At 42.2% G+C, this 17,508-nt stretch overlaps 1 protein-coding gene across 3 annotated transcripts; it reads left to right on the plus strand.

Annotated features, from left to right (window-relative positions):
* The first annotated feature begins 115 nt into the window (after positions 1 to 115).
* LOC102114347 (protein mono-ADP-ribosyltransferase PARP14) lies at positions 116 to 17,113 on the plus strand. 3 transcript variants are annotated; one of them, XM_014249139.2, is made up of 19 exons: positions 119 to 488; positions 583 to 689; positions 777 to 810; positions 1,821 to 1,895; positions 2,598 to 2,795; positions 2,975 to 3,259; positions 4,155 to 4,391; positions 5,286 to 7,543; positions 8,416 to 8,649; positions 8,927 to 9,148; positions 10,125 to 10,206; positions 11,144 to 11,293; positions 11,810 to 11,872; positions 12,917 to 13,084; positions 13,940 to 14,158; positions 14,258 to 14,845; positions 15,305 to 15,450; positions 15,999 to 16,173; positions 16,396 to 17,113. In XM_014249139.2, the coding sequence occupies exons 1-19, from the start codon at positions 290 to 292 to the stop codon at positions 16,683 to 16,685; spliced, it is 5,730 nt and encodes a 1,909-aa protein (XP_014104614.2). In that variant the 5' UTR covers positions 119 to 289; the 3' UTR covers positions 16,686 to 17,113. The 3 variants fall into 3 exon arrangements, with proteins under 3 accessions (XP_087915018.1, XP_014104614.2, XP_087915019.1); XM_088058892.1 differs by lacking the exon at positions 16,396 to 17,113 and having other exon boundaries at positions 116 to 488; positions 15,305 to 15,460; positions 15,999 to 16,094; XM_088058893.1 differs by lacking the exons at positions 119 to 488; positions 583 to 689; positions 777 to 810 and adding an exon at positions 876 to 1,009.
* Positions 17,114 to 17,508: the final 395 nt, after the last annotated feature.

The following is a 17,508-nucleotide window of genomic DNA, read 5'->3' on the forward strand; positions in this document are numbered from 1 at the left end:
GTTAGCCAATGGCTAGCCATTATAAGTTCAGGGGCTGAAAACACTGTGACGCTTGGTTTTTGTTCGGCTCTGTGGAGGCACAAGGGACAGTGCAGCCCGGGCGCGCTCCGAGGGCGCTGAGAGGCCTCTCCTGCCCCCGTGAGGAGGAGCGGCGGGGCCCGGGGCTCCCTGCCGTCCCGATGGGCCTGGAGGAGGGAGGCCTATTCCTGGCACAGGGCGGAGTCCCGAGCACACGCTGCCGCCGGGAAGTGAAACTGAAAGCGGCGGGAAGAGGAGCCGTCGTGCAGCCATGGAGGGGCAGCGGCCGTGCGCCTTCCCGCTGCGGGTGCGAGGGGACTGGGGCCCCGCCGAGCCGCCGCCCGCGCTCAGGAAGAAGCTGCTCTGCTACTTCCAGAGCCAGAAGCGCTCGGGCGGCGGCGAGTGCGAGCTGCGGGTCGGGACCGACACCGGGACCGGACACATCCTCGTCTGCTTCGCCTGCCCCGAGGGTGAGCGGCCGGGCCGGATGCTGATAGCGATGCCCGCGGCTCAGACGGGCGGGGGGCGGCCGCATCCCCTGACCGGTGCCTGTTCTGTTGGCAGTGAGGGAGCGAGTGCTGCGCCGGCCGCTCCACGAGCTCGTGTTGGGGTCCGGAGAGCGGCTGTCGCTGCAGGTCACCGCGCTGGCCGCGGGCGGTGACCCCGCGCAGGTGAGGCGGGCGCGGGTGAGGTGGGCGCGGGTCCGGCCGGGCCGGGGAGGGACCGCGGGTGACCGCGCTCCTCTCGTTCCCTTGCAGGAGACGGGACCGGCCGGCGGGACCGAGGCGCCAGGTAGCAGCTGCGGCAGGAGCCGCGGGGGGCTCCGGGGCTGGCGAGGCACCGGCCGGGGAGTCCTGCGGAGGAGCGGGGATGGGGAAGCAGGCGGAGCCGCTTGCTTGCCCGGGCCTTGTGAACGGCGCTGCAGGGCTTTGATTCTCCTCCCAGCGCTCCCCTTAACTTCCCGAATCCCAAACATGATGTAATTCCTAAGGTACAGCCCCCAAGCCACATCCCAGGCACCGGACAGACCGACCACGCTGTCACGGCTAATACACACACACACATGCACACACACATACATGCACACACAACTAATCAATACACACACATACACTGCACAATCAATACACACACATAGGACTAATCAATACGTACACATACACAGCTAATCAATATGTAGCTATCAGTACATATACGGTATCATATATTGATACCAATAGTACGTATCAGCAATCCATATATACAGGGCTAATACACATGCAGCTCACTGAGCTCTGCTTCAAAGTACCTGCATGCGCATAGTGGGGTGATTGTGCAGGTGAGGGCTGAGGGCACAGGCTGGAAAAGCAGTTTGTTCAATCTGACCAAGTCTTTTGTTTTCTAATGTAGCTGCATTTCCTCTTGTTCTAAACTAGGAAGTTGAACAGTCATGCTGAGTCAAACACATCCTGACAGAGGCTCTTCCAGAGGTCCCAGTTTACAAAGGTGCTTTCCTCCTAAACACAGATGTCCTCATCACTACTTATGTTTAGTGCAGCTTTTGTGTGAGGAAAGTGCTGTAGTGCCTGGCAGGACCAGGTAGGACCATGGTAGGACCATGGCAGGACTGCTCATGCTGGTTTATGCAGCATGACTATGTTCTGACATTATGCCCAAGGCTTCTTGAGCTCAGAGTGTTTCTGTAATCAATTCAACATATAGTTTAAAAAGAGGAATCGGTGGAAGGCTATGATTCTGACAGTGTTAAATGAAACTTAATTCAAGTACCCAGCAACTGAAAAACCATTGTCATTTATCTCTAGTTAATGAATCCCAGGTGTCTCTTCCCATCCTCCAGAATAAGAAAACTCCTGTGTTTACTCAGCGGGAGAAGACAGGTAAGTGTGTAACTTACCCAGTGGTGACCATTGTATTGCTTCTTTGTTTTTTTGGATCTTTCTGCTGCAGCAGTGCCCTGGTCACACTCGTGGCTTGTGTTGTTTGTCTAATGTAGTGTAGGAATTGTGATCCCAGACTAAAATAAATAAATGTATTTTTTTCCTTTCTGGGAGTCCCTTTAGAGCCCCCACTTCACTGGCTGCCTCAGACAGGTCAGTTCCTTAGGGGACAGCAGTGGATGCTGGCCTTTGTCCTGGCTAAGGCTGCCCCTACCCAGACCTTCCCAGCTGCTGCCAGCCTTGATGGGGCAATCCTGTGCCAGAGCATCAGGAGCTGTGTACCCCAGGTACACCTGATTAGCCACGGCACCCAGCAGATACATACCCCAGATGACCCACAGCAATGTCTGGAACTGTGAATGGGCAGCACTAGTTCCCCTCATTGTGTGTTTGTGAAGAAGCTTTTGTATCTTTTATTTCTGCTGTCCTTGCCTGATGATGAACTGAAGCATTTCCTCCCTATGTGTTGATATGGCAACTCCCACTAGTGATATGCTTAACTTCTTTCAGATTCTTACTCTGTTCTTTTCCCTGACCTTAAGTATGATCTGAACAAAAAGTGTTGTGAAAGCTTGGAAGATAGGAAGCTTGGTTTTTTCTTAACTTTTGCCTAAGGCATTAGGGTGTGATTTTTTATTTCAGAATCATGTGAGAAACTGGACGCAGAGAAGGCAACCTCTAGGAATTCTGCTATAGTAGTAACTACTGCCTTTGGGGAGGAAATAGAAGATGAGATTTTGGAAATGTACTTTGAAAATAAAAGGAAGTCTGGTGGGGGGGTCATCGAGTCCTTTGCCAAAAAAGATCAGCAAGTGATCATCACCTTTCAGGATGAGCAAGGTAGGTTATGGGTGTTATACTGCTTAAGCTCCCTTTTAAAAATAGGCCTTTGCTGGTGCAGGATCTCTTTGTGGGCATTGCTTCAAGCAGAAATGGTGTACTATTGCTATTGTTTAACACACTACTCTGTGTGTTATATATACTACTGCTGTGATATCTCTGTTTTTCTGTGGGACTAGATGCCCAAGAAGTTTTGCAAAGAAAGCATCACTTGGGTAAAATTGATCTGGTTGTGAAGCCGTGGCAAGTGGAGACTTCCCAGGAGTCATGCCAAGTGGAGAACTCTGAAGGCTCCCTGCTTCCCACCGCAGTTGTGCTGGAAAATGTGAAGGAGACAACAACAGATTGCATGTTAATTTTGCTGGTAGAGAATGTGAGCGGATTGTCAGAGGATGACGGTGACTTCAGTGTGGAAATGATACCTGAGTTATGTGCTGCTGTAGTTACTTTTACTAGAATTATTGGTAAGAAGGAGTCAAGAGTTGAAGCTCTTTCTTATTAGCTACATGTTTTTGTGCATGCGTGTGAGTGAGATTAAGCTGGAAGTATTTTCTTTCATATTCTTAAGGTTTGATATGATATTGTGTCCTTTTAAAGGAGGATTTACTCTCCTAAAGTTAATGCCATAACATTTATCTGTGAGGTATATAGGCCAGTGCAAGTTAGAGCTAGCTCTGGCTTGGATAGTAAACATAGCAGATAGGACTAAAACCAAACTGTAACTTAAAACAAGCAATGAAGGATGTACTTGGTCTGAGAGCAGATCAATGGTAAAAGCTGTCATTGCAAAAAGCTGTCTTTCAGAGAAGGTGTAGGTTTTTCTGCCTTAGAAATTATTTTTCTCTCAAGTCATGCTCCAGTCCTAAATTTTTGGTGTAGCCTTTAGGAAATAAGTAGATCTTTAAGAAATTTAATTATTTTTGCTTGACAGATGGAAAAGTGACTGTCTTTTACTGTGAGGATAACAGGGGGGAAATAGCCAAAATGACAATGTATTTATCATAAAATGGAGAGAATTTGAACTGTTAACTTGTGTCTTATTAGTTGTGTACAAAGCCATAACCCAAAAATGAACCTGATCTTGTTTTCTGCTGGGGTTAAAGAAACCCAGTGACAGTAGCAAAACTAGCGGCAAATTCTGGCTGCGGTCATTGTAGTCAACAGTTGTGATCAGCCATGAGGGAAATATTAAGTGACAGATACTGAATATGTGGAAAGAAGTAGCTTTGTGGGCAGCTCTGAGCTAATTTTGTAATTCATTGCTTTGATAGTGCACACAGTGATAGTCTGCTAACATCATGGTAGAAAAACAAGCTCTGAGTTTGATCTTTTCTTTTTTCTTCTCCTTTCTCTTTCTAGATGCAGAGGAATTTGCTGAAAAGATTAATCAAAACCACAGAGCAAGGAAACAAAACATTACTGCACGGTGCCTTGAGCAAACAAAATGTGTTCGGGCTGAAAATATACCATCCAACACCCCCAGTGACTATATAACCGTCTACTTTGAAAATGAGAAATACGGAGGTGCGCGAAGGGTGGATGTTCAACAGCTGCCTGATGAAGAAGCAGCTATCATTACATTTGGTAACCAAAAAGGTAATGCAGAAATGCAGAGCCCTTATTTCTTTTGAGAACCTATCACTTAATGACTAAAACATGGATTTTCTAGAGACATGCATCCTTTGCCCTTGTAAAACGGCAGGTCTGGTGCTTTGCCCACAGGTCTCGTGCTAACTGGGGTGCAGCCTTCAGTTTTGGACCAGCTGGGCATAAGGCATAGAATTTTTTCATTTTCTAGACAGTTTATTTCACCCAGGCCTTGATCCTTACAGAGTTCAGGTTGCAGTTTGAGTTCTGTGGAGAGTACACAGCTCTGCAGGCACAGGGGACTTCCCCCATCTATCATGTTGACCACCAGCTGCCCATGGCAACATGTCCCATCTGGCACATCTCAGGACAATTTCTTGGGCAGCTTTTTGGCCCAGAGCAGGTGCTATGGGTTGTCCACTCAGTGGCAGAAAGATGAATGACTGTGAGAGGTGTAGGACAAGGGAGTAGCTGGAGGCATTGCAGTGAAGGGGAGAAATGAAGGGAGGTTGAAGGAAAGAGATGGTCTTTTGGGGGAAAACAGAGGAGCTGTGGTTTGAACTGCTGAGTAATAGCCCAAACAACTGTGGAGCTGGGCACTTCAAGTATAGCATATAAGAGAAGTAGGGGCGGAGATTATGCACACCTCCTCCCAGAGGTGGATGCTGTTGTGCTTGACCGTCTCTCTTCAACTTAGCTTCTGGGATTTAAAATAAATCTTCAAAAATCTGGAATTATTTCTGTCTGGGAAGGGGAGGAAAGTAATCTAAAAATGTTCTTAAAAATAACTAACATTATTATATAGAAAATACAGTTTTAAAACCCCCAAAGAATGAAAAAAAATCAAAACAAAAGAGATCTTAAGTGCTGACAATAACTTTGGGGGCTGTTTGTTTGTTTTAGATGTAGCAAATATCCTGGCAAAGAAGCATTCACTCAACAAAACACCAATCTTTGTCTATCCTTACTACACCTCACTGGAAACGGCTCTATATGGAAAGGAAGGGCCACAGATAAAGAAGCCAGATCCAATTACATTGCCTCTGGATCCCTATATCTGGAATTATTTGCAAGGAAATAGTAGCTTAATTGAGGCAATAGATCATGAAATGGCAAAGTGTAATTGTGTGCCAATGTGGCCTGATGCTCTCTGTGCAGATCCAAAAATTACTTTGCATCCTTCAGCTATTTTTTCAGAGCGAAAGAGATCAGTATCTCAATTGGCCAAGGCATGGAAAGAAAAAGTTTCCACAGCATTTTCACACAGCATATCAAAATACAAAGCACTTCCTTGTCGAGTAAGCACAGAGGTGTGGGAAGCCATTAGCAACAACTTTCCCCATGATGATGTTCTGATGATTCCACATGCTTCCAAGGATTTACATGTTCTAGTAGGGGAAAAAGAAGTTGTGAAGGAGGCTGAACAGGAGCTGAAGCTTCTGATTGAAAAGGCCACCAGAGAAATTGAAAGAAAAAAACAAAGAACTGAACTGAAAGTCAAGACAGTGAGTCCAGGGGAATATGGAATTTTACAGGTAACTGGTCTTGAAGAAAAATTTCGTACAGAGTTCCCGGACTTGAAAATAACGTATGATTATTTTCAGAAGAGCATTAACCTATCTGGACTGCCTGAGGAAGTTTATAAAGTAAAAGGAGAAATTCTTGATTATGTACACAAAATGGCAAAGAAAACAATTAATATCCACCCTTACATTTTTCAGTTTCTAGAGCATATTGATAATGAAACTCTGTCACAGAGCCTGTTTATATCAAAACAAATTTGTGCCTTTTATGAGCTTGGTGTAGGAGAGATCATCCTGAAAGGGAGTGCTCCTGAAGATCTTCTAAAAGCAGAGGAAGAAATAAAGAAAGAACTGGACCAGAAAAGTATTACTTTGGAGGATGAGTCAGTCCTCCTGAAGGAGGAATGGCAGATGCTAGCCAAGGAAAACTGCTGTAATGGAGCTGTAGCAGTCACTCAGGCAGAGACTCAGATCATGATTGCTGGTTTTTCTGAAGCAGTAGCAAAAGCCTTTGAGGAACTTTCCAACTTTATAGATGAAAACACGCAGGTGCAAAGGGTCATTGAAGGAAAACCAATGGCAGTCATAAAGTTTTTTGAGAAAGAGAAGGTCGATGACTGGGCTGCCTTAGAAAAAAAATGTGTGAAAGTTGACTTTAGCACACAGAAAAACTGTCGAGTTATATCCTTGAGTGGGCCGAAGACAAAAGTGCTGGAGGGAGTCAGCTTAGTTGAGGGAATTCTGTCTGGCCTGCATTTTAAGCGTATGGTAATTGACTTGCCAGGAGCCAAGGCATATATAAAAGAGCAAGCACACCTTTTGGCCCCCCATGTAAAACATGTGTTCAAGTGTTTAGTCCTACTGGAAGAGCAGCCAGAAGAACAGCTGGAAGAACAGAAAGAACGTAGTAGCAGAGGCAAGCTCTATATGCAGGTGACCATGGGTGAAACTGTAATAGCGCTTTATAAAGCTGACTTGTGCACTCACCCTGTTGATGTTGTGGTGAATGCATCTAATGAAGACCTAAAACACATTGGTGGCCTTGCTGACGCCCTGTCAAGAGCAGCTGGCCCAGCACTGCAAGAGGAGTGCGATGAGCTGGTGAGGAAGCTTGGGAATTTGCACCCTGGTGACGCAGTGATCACACGCGCTGGGAAACTGCCCTGCAAGAACATCATCCACGCTGTTGGGCCCAGGTGGAGCAAGGAGAAATCAGAAATGTGCATGAACTTGTTGAGGAAGACAGTGAAAAATTGTTTAAAAGTAGCTGAAACACACAAGCATCGTTCCATTGCTCTGCCTGCTATAAGTGGAGGGATTTTTGGCTTCCCACTGAAACTGTGTACTTATTTGATTGTGTCTTCCATCAAGGAGACCTTGGAACAATCCAAGGGGAACAGCAGCTTGAAGGAGGTTCATCTTGTGGGTTTTGCACAGGATAACATTGAGGCTTTCAGCAAGGCATTTAGAGAAGTGTTTTCAGATTCTCCACCTTCCTACACGTCACTGCATCATATCAGTACAGTTCCTCAGCCTAGGCAGAGGAAAACTTTTGAGCATATTAAGAACTTCCCTTTCATAACAACTCAGGAAGGCCTTAACATCGTGCTGCAAACAGGAAGCATTGAAGATGCTACAGTAAGTGTTCTAAATTATCTCATATTGAAATATCAAATGGGTTCTTTTGTGTCTGTTTTAAAAACTAACCAACACGATACCAATATCATTGGTGAGCACCAGCATGAAACATGCAGCTGGTATTGCACTTCCTGTGGAGAACCAGTGACATTGATTCCCAGTTGTCTCCTGCACTGAATTTCTGTTAGCTGGGATTCTGTTACTGGGATCGCCAATACTGGAAGCAACTGCATCTGGGACCCTTCCTGTAATGGTGTGCAGAACCTCTGAGGAGTGGATGCCTCCCACAGCTTGTGCATGCAGCTCCTCCAGTTGGCCAGGGCAGAATATATGTTAAAATGTATATAGGGGCCCTTCCTGAGGAGCTAAATACAGGGTTTGACACAATGTTCAGTGCCCTTTGTATTTCTCTCATTCAAAAGTTTTACTGCTTTTCTCCCTTCTTTCTCCTTAGATTATCCCCACTCCTGTTTGTCTTCAGCATCTGCTTGTCCTCCTAAGCCAGCCATGGGAGGCCCTGCCTACCTCAGTGAACTCAGATTTTGGTCTGCAAGTCTCTCTCATTTGAGAGCAAACTTGCACAAATGTTTTTCAAATGGAGGTAGAACGAATAAATGAGGAATGTGGAATTGTTATATTTCTCCCATTAGGCTGAAATTAATGTCATTGTTAACTCAGTTTTGTGTTTCTTTGGGCAGGCTCATGATAATAGAATTGAGCATAATTTCTGGTTAATTCCAAAATGTTGTTTGCTCTGGTTGCTGTCTGAAAAGTTTACCTTGTAAACTATCAGGCAGACTGTATTTGATTATCCAATGCAAAATTTAAATTTGATACTTACAAGCTAGAGTTTTTGCTTGTGTGTTTTTCAGACATCCATTGTTGTTGTCAGTGTTGGCAAAGATCTCCAGCTTGACAAAGGGCCTCTTGGTAAAGCTTTGCTAAGCAAGGCAGGGCCAATGCTTCAGACAGAATTGAAAAAAGAAGGTGGAGGAAGAACACCTGAGGAAGGATCTGTGTTGAAAACGAAAGGTTACAATCTGGCTTGCAGTGTTGTGCTTCATGCTGTGGTACCTATGTGGTCCCAGAAAAACACTCCTTCAAAGGTAAAAGGGTTTTTATTTGCCTAAATTTTTGTGGGATTTATAGTGTCTTTAATGCCACTTTTCCTTTGAAATGGGGGACAGTGTCAGAGAAGATAAGAGAGTTTGACTCGTTCTTTTTTAACTGTGGGCTGATCCCTTGTTGACTTACAAATTCCATGTGAATTCCTTGTGTATGGAATTAATTATATTTTAATACCAAGATAGCTGAAAGGGAAAATGTTTTATTACACATACTGGAAAAACCTCCAGTAACTGAAAAAATAATTGTGCTTTACAGGTCTTGGGTGACATAATCACAAAATGCCTGGAGATTGCTGAAGAACTGTCTTTGAAATCAATCACTTTTCCAGCAATTGGAACAGGGAATTTAGAATTTCCAAGATCTGTTGTTGCTAAATTGTTGTTTGACAAAGTGTTTGAATTCAGTGGTAAAAACAGAGTCAATTCTCTTGAAGAAGTTTACTTTCTGTTGCACACAAAAGACACAGCTAATATTCAGGTGAGTTACTGTGGTTTCCTGTATTACAGTATGGTGTATCTGAGTCTGTCTCATGATACTTGGCTGTCTGATGATCTTCAAAGACTCTGCAAGGTGCTTGTTCTTATACTAAAGAAAAGGTTTGCTGACTTTCATCTATACTGGATGTTCTCTTTTTCATTCTACCTCCCTTGGTCACCCACATATCAAGTACAGTCCTGCTCCCTTCCTATCCTTTTTTGTTTCCTGGGAATAATGCATACAAAAGTGTAATTACTCTTTATCTCATGAACTCACCTAATTCTTCAGTCTGTAGGTCAGAAAAGTTTGCTGTAACTCATGCTTGAGTGCCTGCAACCTTGGAAAAAAGCTGTGCTTTTAATGGAGTACTGGTGTCCTTTTAGGAGGAATCATTGTGCTAGGATTGTTGTGCTGGTAAACTTTTTCAGTAGAAACACACAAATATTCTCCATCTCCCTCTCTTCAGTGTCCCATTAGCATAAATTTTCTATATCCACACTCAGGTTACTCATTTCACTCCAAAGGAGAGCCGTCACACTGTGAATTCATGTCCAGATAAGTGTTTATAAATCTGTTGCCTTCTGTACTTTGTGCAAGAGCTAATACATTTTGAAAGGCTAAACTTGAAGGCTGCTGCATCAAAGCCTGAACTGTTGTGCATAGAGAAGGGTGGTATTACCTGTAAGAGCTGAGCTAGTGTGAAGTACTCGCTGTAAGGATGCCTTCTGCTGCTGTATCCCTGTGGAATGGTAACCGGGGCTTTAACTCAGTTATTTTTGATTCTGTGTGTTGCTCACACTGAACAGCCTTGCTCTCTGAGAACAACATCTGTCAGGACTTGCCATCAGCATCGTGGCAGATGACGTTAAGTAGTTTGCATTTAGCTCTTTCTAAATGTTTTTAGCTTTGCTTTTCAAACCTTTATTTTGACTGTGTAAAGACTTCTACAGGGGTTGATTGTAATTTCATTCTCTAGGAATTTTCAGATGAACTTGAAAACAGGTCTGTAGCTGTTAAAGTGCAGAAGCCTTCTCCAAATGACACTAGCCAAAGCACAGGTAAGGTTTATTCACAGAAGCTGTGTGCCTACTGATTTTTTTTTATTTTTTTCAAGTATTCTAGGGAATGCATTCATTATGGATATTTAGGTACTTGCTTGGTGAGCATGTCATTCCCAAAGTCTGAGTGGCTGCTGTAAAGACAATATTTTCAGGCAGAGTGTCTGTTATGTCTGAAATAGTGATAGAGATGCTAAGAAAACAAGTGTTCCTGTGATTCCTTATCTGGGTAGTGCCTCTGCAAATTGGAACAGCAGAAGCTATAAGGTCTCAAGGGCATAAGCAGTGCTTTTACTTTTATTGCTGCAGCAGTAGATTAAACTGTGAACAAGTCTTTCTCTATCCTGGGAAGGCAGGTGAGATCGTGGTTATGTGTGTTAAAGTGGTCTCTTTGAAATACTCTTAAATTTTTTTATGTATTCAGATGAATAGCAAAACCAAACTGAAAAGTCTTCGGTATTATCCATCTTAATGGAACTGCAGCCTGTAGAAAAATGAGTTACATGTCAAAAACTTAATTATGATTTTACAAATAACACATGGATAAAAAGTTCCACCTTTTCAAGAAATAGAGAGCCTGCCTGGAAACTCTGTGAGACACAGGAGCAAAAGAGTGAAACTTAGAAAGTTTGTTTCTCTCTCACATTTGAGTTTTGCAATAATAAAGTGTCACTAAGTAGTGTCTGCATACCAGATGTGCAGCAAAATACATTTTCCCTGCCATCCTGCCATGACAGAAATGATGGAAATGAGTGCAGGTTGAATATAGACTCCTGTGAGAAGGAATGATTTTCAGTTAGTATGGCAGGCAATCCTTTTCACAGGCTGAGTCTGTACCCAGACTGTGATCTCTGTAGGTGTTGTAACGAAGAAAAAGTCCCTTATCTTTTACATCATCACTTCCTTCTGCTCAGGGTCTGTATTTCTTTCTCTGCAGCTTTTTCTGCTATTTCTTCAACCTCAGCACACAATGCTCCTGAAATGACAATTGGCTCCATTGTGTTCCGGGTGGCAGAAGGTGATATTACCAAGGAGGAGGGAGATGCCATTGTAAACATAACAAACCAAGCCTTCAACCTCAAAACAGGTATTTTAATTGATATTATGTGGGAAGGAAATATGTGTGCTTGGAAGGGCTGGGAAAGAAGAGGAGCAAGTATTTTTCTTCAGTGCTTTAAAGCCTTTTGTTTGTTTCACAATTTAGTTTCTGTTTTGCTTCTTAGGGTACAAAATTTCAATGAGAAATTGAAACTTTATTCACTTGTTAATCTGTGTTATAGGACAGCATGTTTAAGACTCCCTTGCAGAGAGGAAAACCAATATTTTTTATATATATATAATCTTTTTATAGAACACCTCTCAGACTAAAGGAGGAGACAAACCTCAGTGAGGTTCTGACCTTAGTGAAACTTGTCAGGTACACAAAACATCAATTTGAATTGAAAAGCATATAAGGCTAAAATTTTGGTTCCAGTGTTTTTCATTTATAATCTGTAATGTTATCAGAATCAAGGTATTTTAGATGTGATAAGGCATACAGTTCTGCCTCAGATGTGACTTTAAGAACAGTAACAGTGGATTCATGTTGGTCTTTTCTTTTAAGGTGTCTCCAGAGCAATTCTGAGTGGTGCTGGAAAAGCAGTTGAAAATGAATGTGGTATACTAGGTATAGTACAACATTTCTGACCTTTCCAAAGGTGTTAATCCATAGCAGGGAATCTCTTGGAATACTTACTCAGTACTGACTACTGTAGTTCCATCTGTATTATGCACTGTGTTACAGCAAATAGTTTTTAATCAGTTAAATGTGGTATTTGTAAAACATCTAATGAGGGAAGGGGAAGAAAAATCTTCAAAAAGGAGACAGCTTCTAAGTATACATAAAGATCCAAATCTATTAGTTATTCCAGTAAAGATTTCCATGATAAAAAACAAATCAACATCAAACAGAGCCGTGAGCAAGGGGTGACGCTGGCAAAAATGTTAATAGAGAAACCATCTCTCACTGGAAACAACTGTGTAGCTGCAACTCCCTTTGTTATTTCTCAGTGAGAAGATGTTTCCTGTTGGCCTAACCAGTAACTCACTACCACATCCTCTAGGTGACTGCCTTTCAGTTGTGTTCCTGTGTTCAGCTGGGTTCCTGCTTCAGAAGGGACATTTATTTGTAGGCCAAATCCAGCTGTTGGACAGCAGCTATAATGAAAGAGGAGTAAAGATGGATGAGTACGTGCTTTAAAATGCCAGAAAATAAGGCAAGTGGGAAATATGCAGTTTGGAGGTCATCTTGGAAGACCAATCAAAGGAAAAGAATTATGTGGAAGACATCCAAGGTGAACAAGCTTCTCTTGAACAGGCCAAGAGAGTAATCTGGGCTAGGTGGCCTGCAGGTAGATGACATACTTATTTGTGTGTGTATGTGAAGACAGAGTGCCAGCCTGCATGAAGTTCTACAAGTTTACTGAGCAAACCTGACAAATAAAGGCACCCACTAAATTTATTTGCCAAAGGAGGCAAATATTTTACAAAACTAAAATGAGTTCTTGTGCCTTGGAAGTGAAAATTGAGCGATGGGGTTGCTTGCTTTATGGAAGGAGACACAAAGCTTATCCTGGGGCGTATTTGTCACCATTTCTTGTTTCCTAATGAGGACTAGTACACATCTATATTGGGGATAATTGTTGATTATTTTCTCCTACTTACATTTCAGCCCAGCAAACTGGCAACAACTATATCATCACCCATTCAGGAAATCTGCCGTGCAAAAAAATAATTCATTTTGTTTACCGAGATGATATCAGGTCCCTGGTTTCCCAGGTGCTCCAGGAGTGTGAACTGCGGCAGTATACCTCTGTCACCTTCCCAGCAATTGGAACAGGTCTGTGCCTCCCTTTTCTGAAAAGGGTTTAGTGCATGTGATTCAGCTGATCTCAGGGCTCAAGTGATGAGTGTGATTTATCTGGAGAGGTTATTATTTGCTGAAAATATATTTGGAAATATGCAGTCTTTAAAAATGTTATTGGAGGCTTATGAAAGCTAGAAAGCTTCTCTGCATCTAGTACATAAAGAGCATGAGTTTTCTAAAGCCAGCACTTCCTTGCTAACAGGGGTTGAAAGGTAAGTCTGCTTGCTGAAGAATGTGCAGCCTGGTATGTGTGGGCAGCTCATCAGAGAATAGCCAGCGATCTACTTCTCCATTGCTGAGATCAGTAGATGATGGAACTCCAGCCAGCAGCTGCACAAGTAGTGTTGATACAGATGGAACATGAACCTGTCAAAAAGCCCAGATTGTCCCTTTTTCTTCTCTTGTTATTTTCAGTTAGTTTGGTAGAAATCCCTGGAATTGGAGAATCCAGAACTGCACCACATGCATGTGGAAATCTCTTGCATGAATAAAACTAGGCTCGTATTTTGAGCAAGGAATGGACTAGTGGGCCACTGAGCAGCAGGCCTGTGGCCTATTAGTTATCCAAGCCATATCATCTCCATCATAACCTGACTGGTTGCCACACCAACAAAAGGAAACATTTTTCCCTTGCTGGAAAGGTGGTCCCCAACTTTCTTTTCCTGATAAATAGAAACCTTTCTTAATTGCCAGCCTGACGTTGTTCTCAACCTGTTCGTTATCCAGGTGATTGTGGGTATGTTCATAGCTGTTCTTTTAAAGATGTTTTAATCATCTGTAACAGTTACTAACACTTTCTAGAGCAAAATATCTGCAACTTTTTTTCAGGAGAGGCACGCCGCAATCCAGCTGAGGTAGCTGACAACATCATAGATGCAGTAATTGACTTTGCAAAAAGGAATACGGCATCATCTGTGAAAATTATTAAAGTTGTCATCTTTCAGCCACATCTGATGAGTGTGTTCCAAGCAAGCATGCAGAAAAGAGAAAAGTCTACTGCAACACGAATCAAATCGTTGGTTTCCAAGGCATATCACATGGGTAAATGTAAGTAGACGTCACTTAAGTACAGGTTATAGATTAATCTGTTTAGCACCAGCTAATAAAGAATAATATTAATGACAATATTTATGTATTTCAATGTAGCACTTTGGAGCTCTGAGAAACATTCCCCAAAGGAAAAAACCAAAGTGGTTTTGGAAAAGAAAATTGATCAGGCCGTTGTGCAGATTTGTGGTGAAAATGAAAAAGAAGTGGAAGAAGCTGAAAAGTGGCTGAGAAGTGCAATTTCAAGAGAACAATCTCAAACAGAAATTGTAGATGAATCTATCTCTCATTTTGGTGAAGAAGAGAGTGAAGAATTAGATGACCTACAAAAGAAATTAAAAATTCTTCTTGATTTGAAGAGTACCTCTATTGAAATTTCAGGGGTTACAAAAGATGTCTGCCTGGCTTCTTTAGCTGTTCATAAAATGATCCTCAGGGTAAAAGCTGCTAAAGAGGTCCAGGCAAAACTTTTACAAGATGCAGTTGAATGGAAATATTTTGAAAAAGATTCTTATGTGCCCTTCAACAGTCTCACAAATGTGGAGTTGGAAAATGCTTACAAGGGAAAGCAGAAAACTACTGAAGTCACCATTGGTGAGCAAATATACACAGTGGATATGGAACGTAAGACTGCTGTGGATGCCCAGGGAAGACAGATATCCATTATCCGAATTGACAAATCTGAAGGTGAGTAAAAGCATCTTGACAGACTGATCTTCCCATGTGAAAACCTGGTTGCATCCAGTAAGAGAAAGGAGAAGGGAATGATGAGAATATTTAAAATATATGTTAGGAGCTTTGTGCAGATGCTTTTCTGGAGAATATAGAAAGGAATCAAATTGGGAAATAAAAGAACTTAGCAGCTATTTAAAATACTTTGAGAAGAGAGTAATGCATTCTGATGTTCTTAGCAGGCTTACTAGCAATAATTTTCTTGTAGCAATTGTCATTCTACATCTCAGCTCACTTCTCTTCTTGAGCTGTGCCCTCTTCTATTTACTACTGGTCCTTTACAATACAAGGAGATACCTCTTTCTGAGTCATCCATAAGCAAGATGTATGGATTTCTAGAAGGATCTGTAGCAGGTCATGTTTAATTTTAAGCAGGGGATTTGGTTGAGTATGATTGATTGTATTCTTCTGCAGATCAAAAGTCAACAGTGCTCCCTCTGATGTGGGACCATATGGAAAATGAGCGACTCAAAATAGTGGAACTAAAACCAGACTCAACAGAGTATAAAGATGTGCAAGAAAGGTTTCTGCAGACCTGTCAGTTATTCAAAATTGAAAAGGTAAAAGCAGGTAATCTTTTCTGAGCATAAATAACTTGATGGCAAGTGATGAAGGATACTGATAGCAACAGAAAAAGAAATTCCCCTGGGATTTCTAAAGTTGGACAAGTCTTTCTGGCTGTCACTAACTTTATTCAGCTTTAATCAGTTTAATGTTGCAGTATTGCAGCTCTTAAGCAGTCACTTCTTCAACTCCAGGGGAGAGTGCTCTTCCTCTGAATGTTTTTTTGCTGTAGCAGAGCACATCTTTTGCCCACATAACCCATGTGTACTTCGCAGGCTCAGCAGGCATCTATGGCCTGGAAACCTGTGAAAAGCTCCTGTATTGTTTCCCAAGAAGTGTTTGTCTCATGGTTTGGGCTGGGTTCTGCTATCTGCCATGCCAAAGTGTAGAAGGATCTGACTAACTTATTTATTTAATCATCTGGTATATGTGCGTTGGAGCTAGATGGGAATCTTGAAAGCAGATTGAATGATTGATATGCTAATTTTTTGTGACATAATTCTACCCACTTGCTTTCTTTCTGTCTTACTTTCAAACCTCACAGATTGAGAGGGTACAGAACCTATATCTCTGGAAAAACTACCAAATAAAAAAGTGTGAAATGGATAAAAAAAATGGTGGCAGAAATAATGAGAGGCTTCTGTTTCATGGGACGAGTCAGGAGTCATTAATCTTTATTAACAACCATGGATTTAACCGGAGCTATGCTGGAATGCACGGTAATGTAACTTTCAAAACAACTTCCATTTTCCTGTATAGGGCTAGGACTGATTTGCCATGCCATGTATAGCCCTACCTTGTATGCAGAATTATTTATTTTGTTTTGTCTCCTTATTGCAAATAAAAAGCAGAGTTGTCCAGAGATTCACAGGCTCTGAAGGTGGCAGATAAGGAATTGCTGCTATTGAAACACTCACAAACCTTTGCTTTTCTGACTACAGCTGCAAACTTTGGAAATGGAACATACTTTGCTGTTAACGCCAGCTATTCTGCCAGTGACCTTTACTCCAAACCAGATGTGAATGGGAGGAAGTACATGTACTTGGCCCGAGTCCTTGTTGGAGAATATTCTCTGGGGAGAAAAGGATCAATTACTCCAGCACAAAAAAATATGAGCAACTCTGTAGATCTGTTTGACAGTTCAACTGATAACGTGCGCCAGCCATCCATGTTCATTATTTTTAATGATATTCAAGCTTACCCAGAATACCTTATCACTTTCACTAAGTAAGTGTTTCGATTGCAGCCACAGCTGCATGTCTTTCAGCCTTTATGGAGTTTTACGATGGAAACACCTGTAACAAAACACACAACAAAAATAATAAGGAATTGTGTCAAATTAAATAGTCTTGATTTAAACAATTGCTGGCAATTTCTGATCCCCCTGAAGCTTGTTTACCCTTGGAGCAGCTGAATGTATTAACACTCGAGCACAATATTGTACTGCAATCCTCTTTTAGATTCCGTAGAGAGCCTTTGTACTGTATCAGCCTTTCCACACAGCCTTAGGGCCTTCCTAATTGCTGGTGGGGAATTGGAAAGGATAATGCAGACATGGACTGTTCAGTGTGGCATTTCTGGTGCCTTCTTACACTCTGTGACAATCTCATAACGAATTATGTTAGAGCAGTTTTCAATAAATGAACCAGTTGTACTTAATGGCTTGTGTTTGTCTAAACCTGTTTGAACATTTAGCATTGTTTTTTAACCAATGAACTCAAATTAACTTGACATTACAGGTAGGGATTGACTTGTTTTTAATAGCACCCCCAACTTTGAAAAGCCCTTGTCTCCTCTCAATGTATTGGGTTTGAATTACTTGGTTGTATGATTAAGAAAAAAAAATCTTCCAATGCCTTCTTTGCATAGTTAGTTAGTTTACTGTTAAGTTAAAGTTTTACCATAGGTTGGTGTGTCTGTATGAGCACTGTAGGGTAACTGTGGCCAAAGGACACCTTTTCTAGGAAAGGTGGTATGAAATAATATGAATCTGCAAGTATCTCAGTAGAGTCATAAACCTCAGGCGGTGCATTTGCACCCATCCCATCATTCCT

This window comes from Pseudopodoces humilis, chromosome 8 (genome assembly GCF_049639895.1).
Source record: "Pseudopodoces humilis isolate 2021_Gansu_Grassland_sample_001 chromosome 8, ASM4963989v1, whole genome shotgun sequence".
In the NCBI taxonomy this organism is placed as follows: domain Eukaryota; kingdom Metazoa; phylum Chordata; class Aves; order Passeriformes; family Paridae; genus Pseudopodoces; species Pseudopodoces humilis.

What these genes read in the sequence shown, in the direction of transcription:
- LOC102114347 (XM_014249139.2), top strand. Translation starts at nt 290, where the DNA reads ATGGAGGGGCAGCGGCCGTGCGCCTTCCCGCTGCGGGTGCGAGGGGAC. An exon ending in AAGACACAGCTAATATTCAG is followed by an intron (nt 9,149 to 10,124) that starts GTGAGTTACTGT and finishes TTCATTCTCTAG; the next exon opens with GAATTTTCAGATGAACTTGA. An exon ending in TGACACTAGCCAAAGCACAG is followed by an intron (nt 10,207 to 11,143) that starts GTAAGGTTTATT and finishes CTTTCTCTGCAG; the next exon opens with CTTTTTCTGCTATTTCTTCA.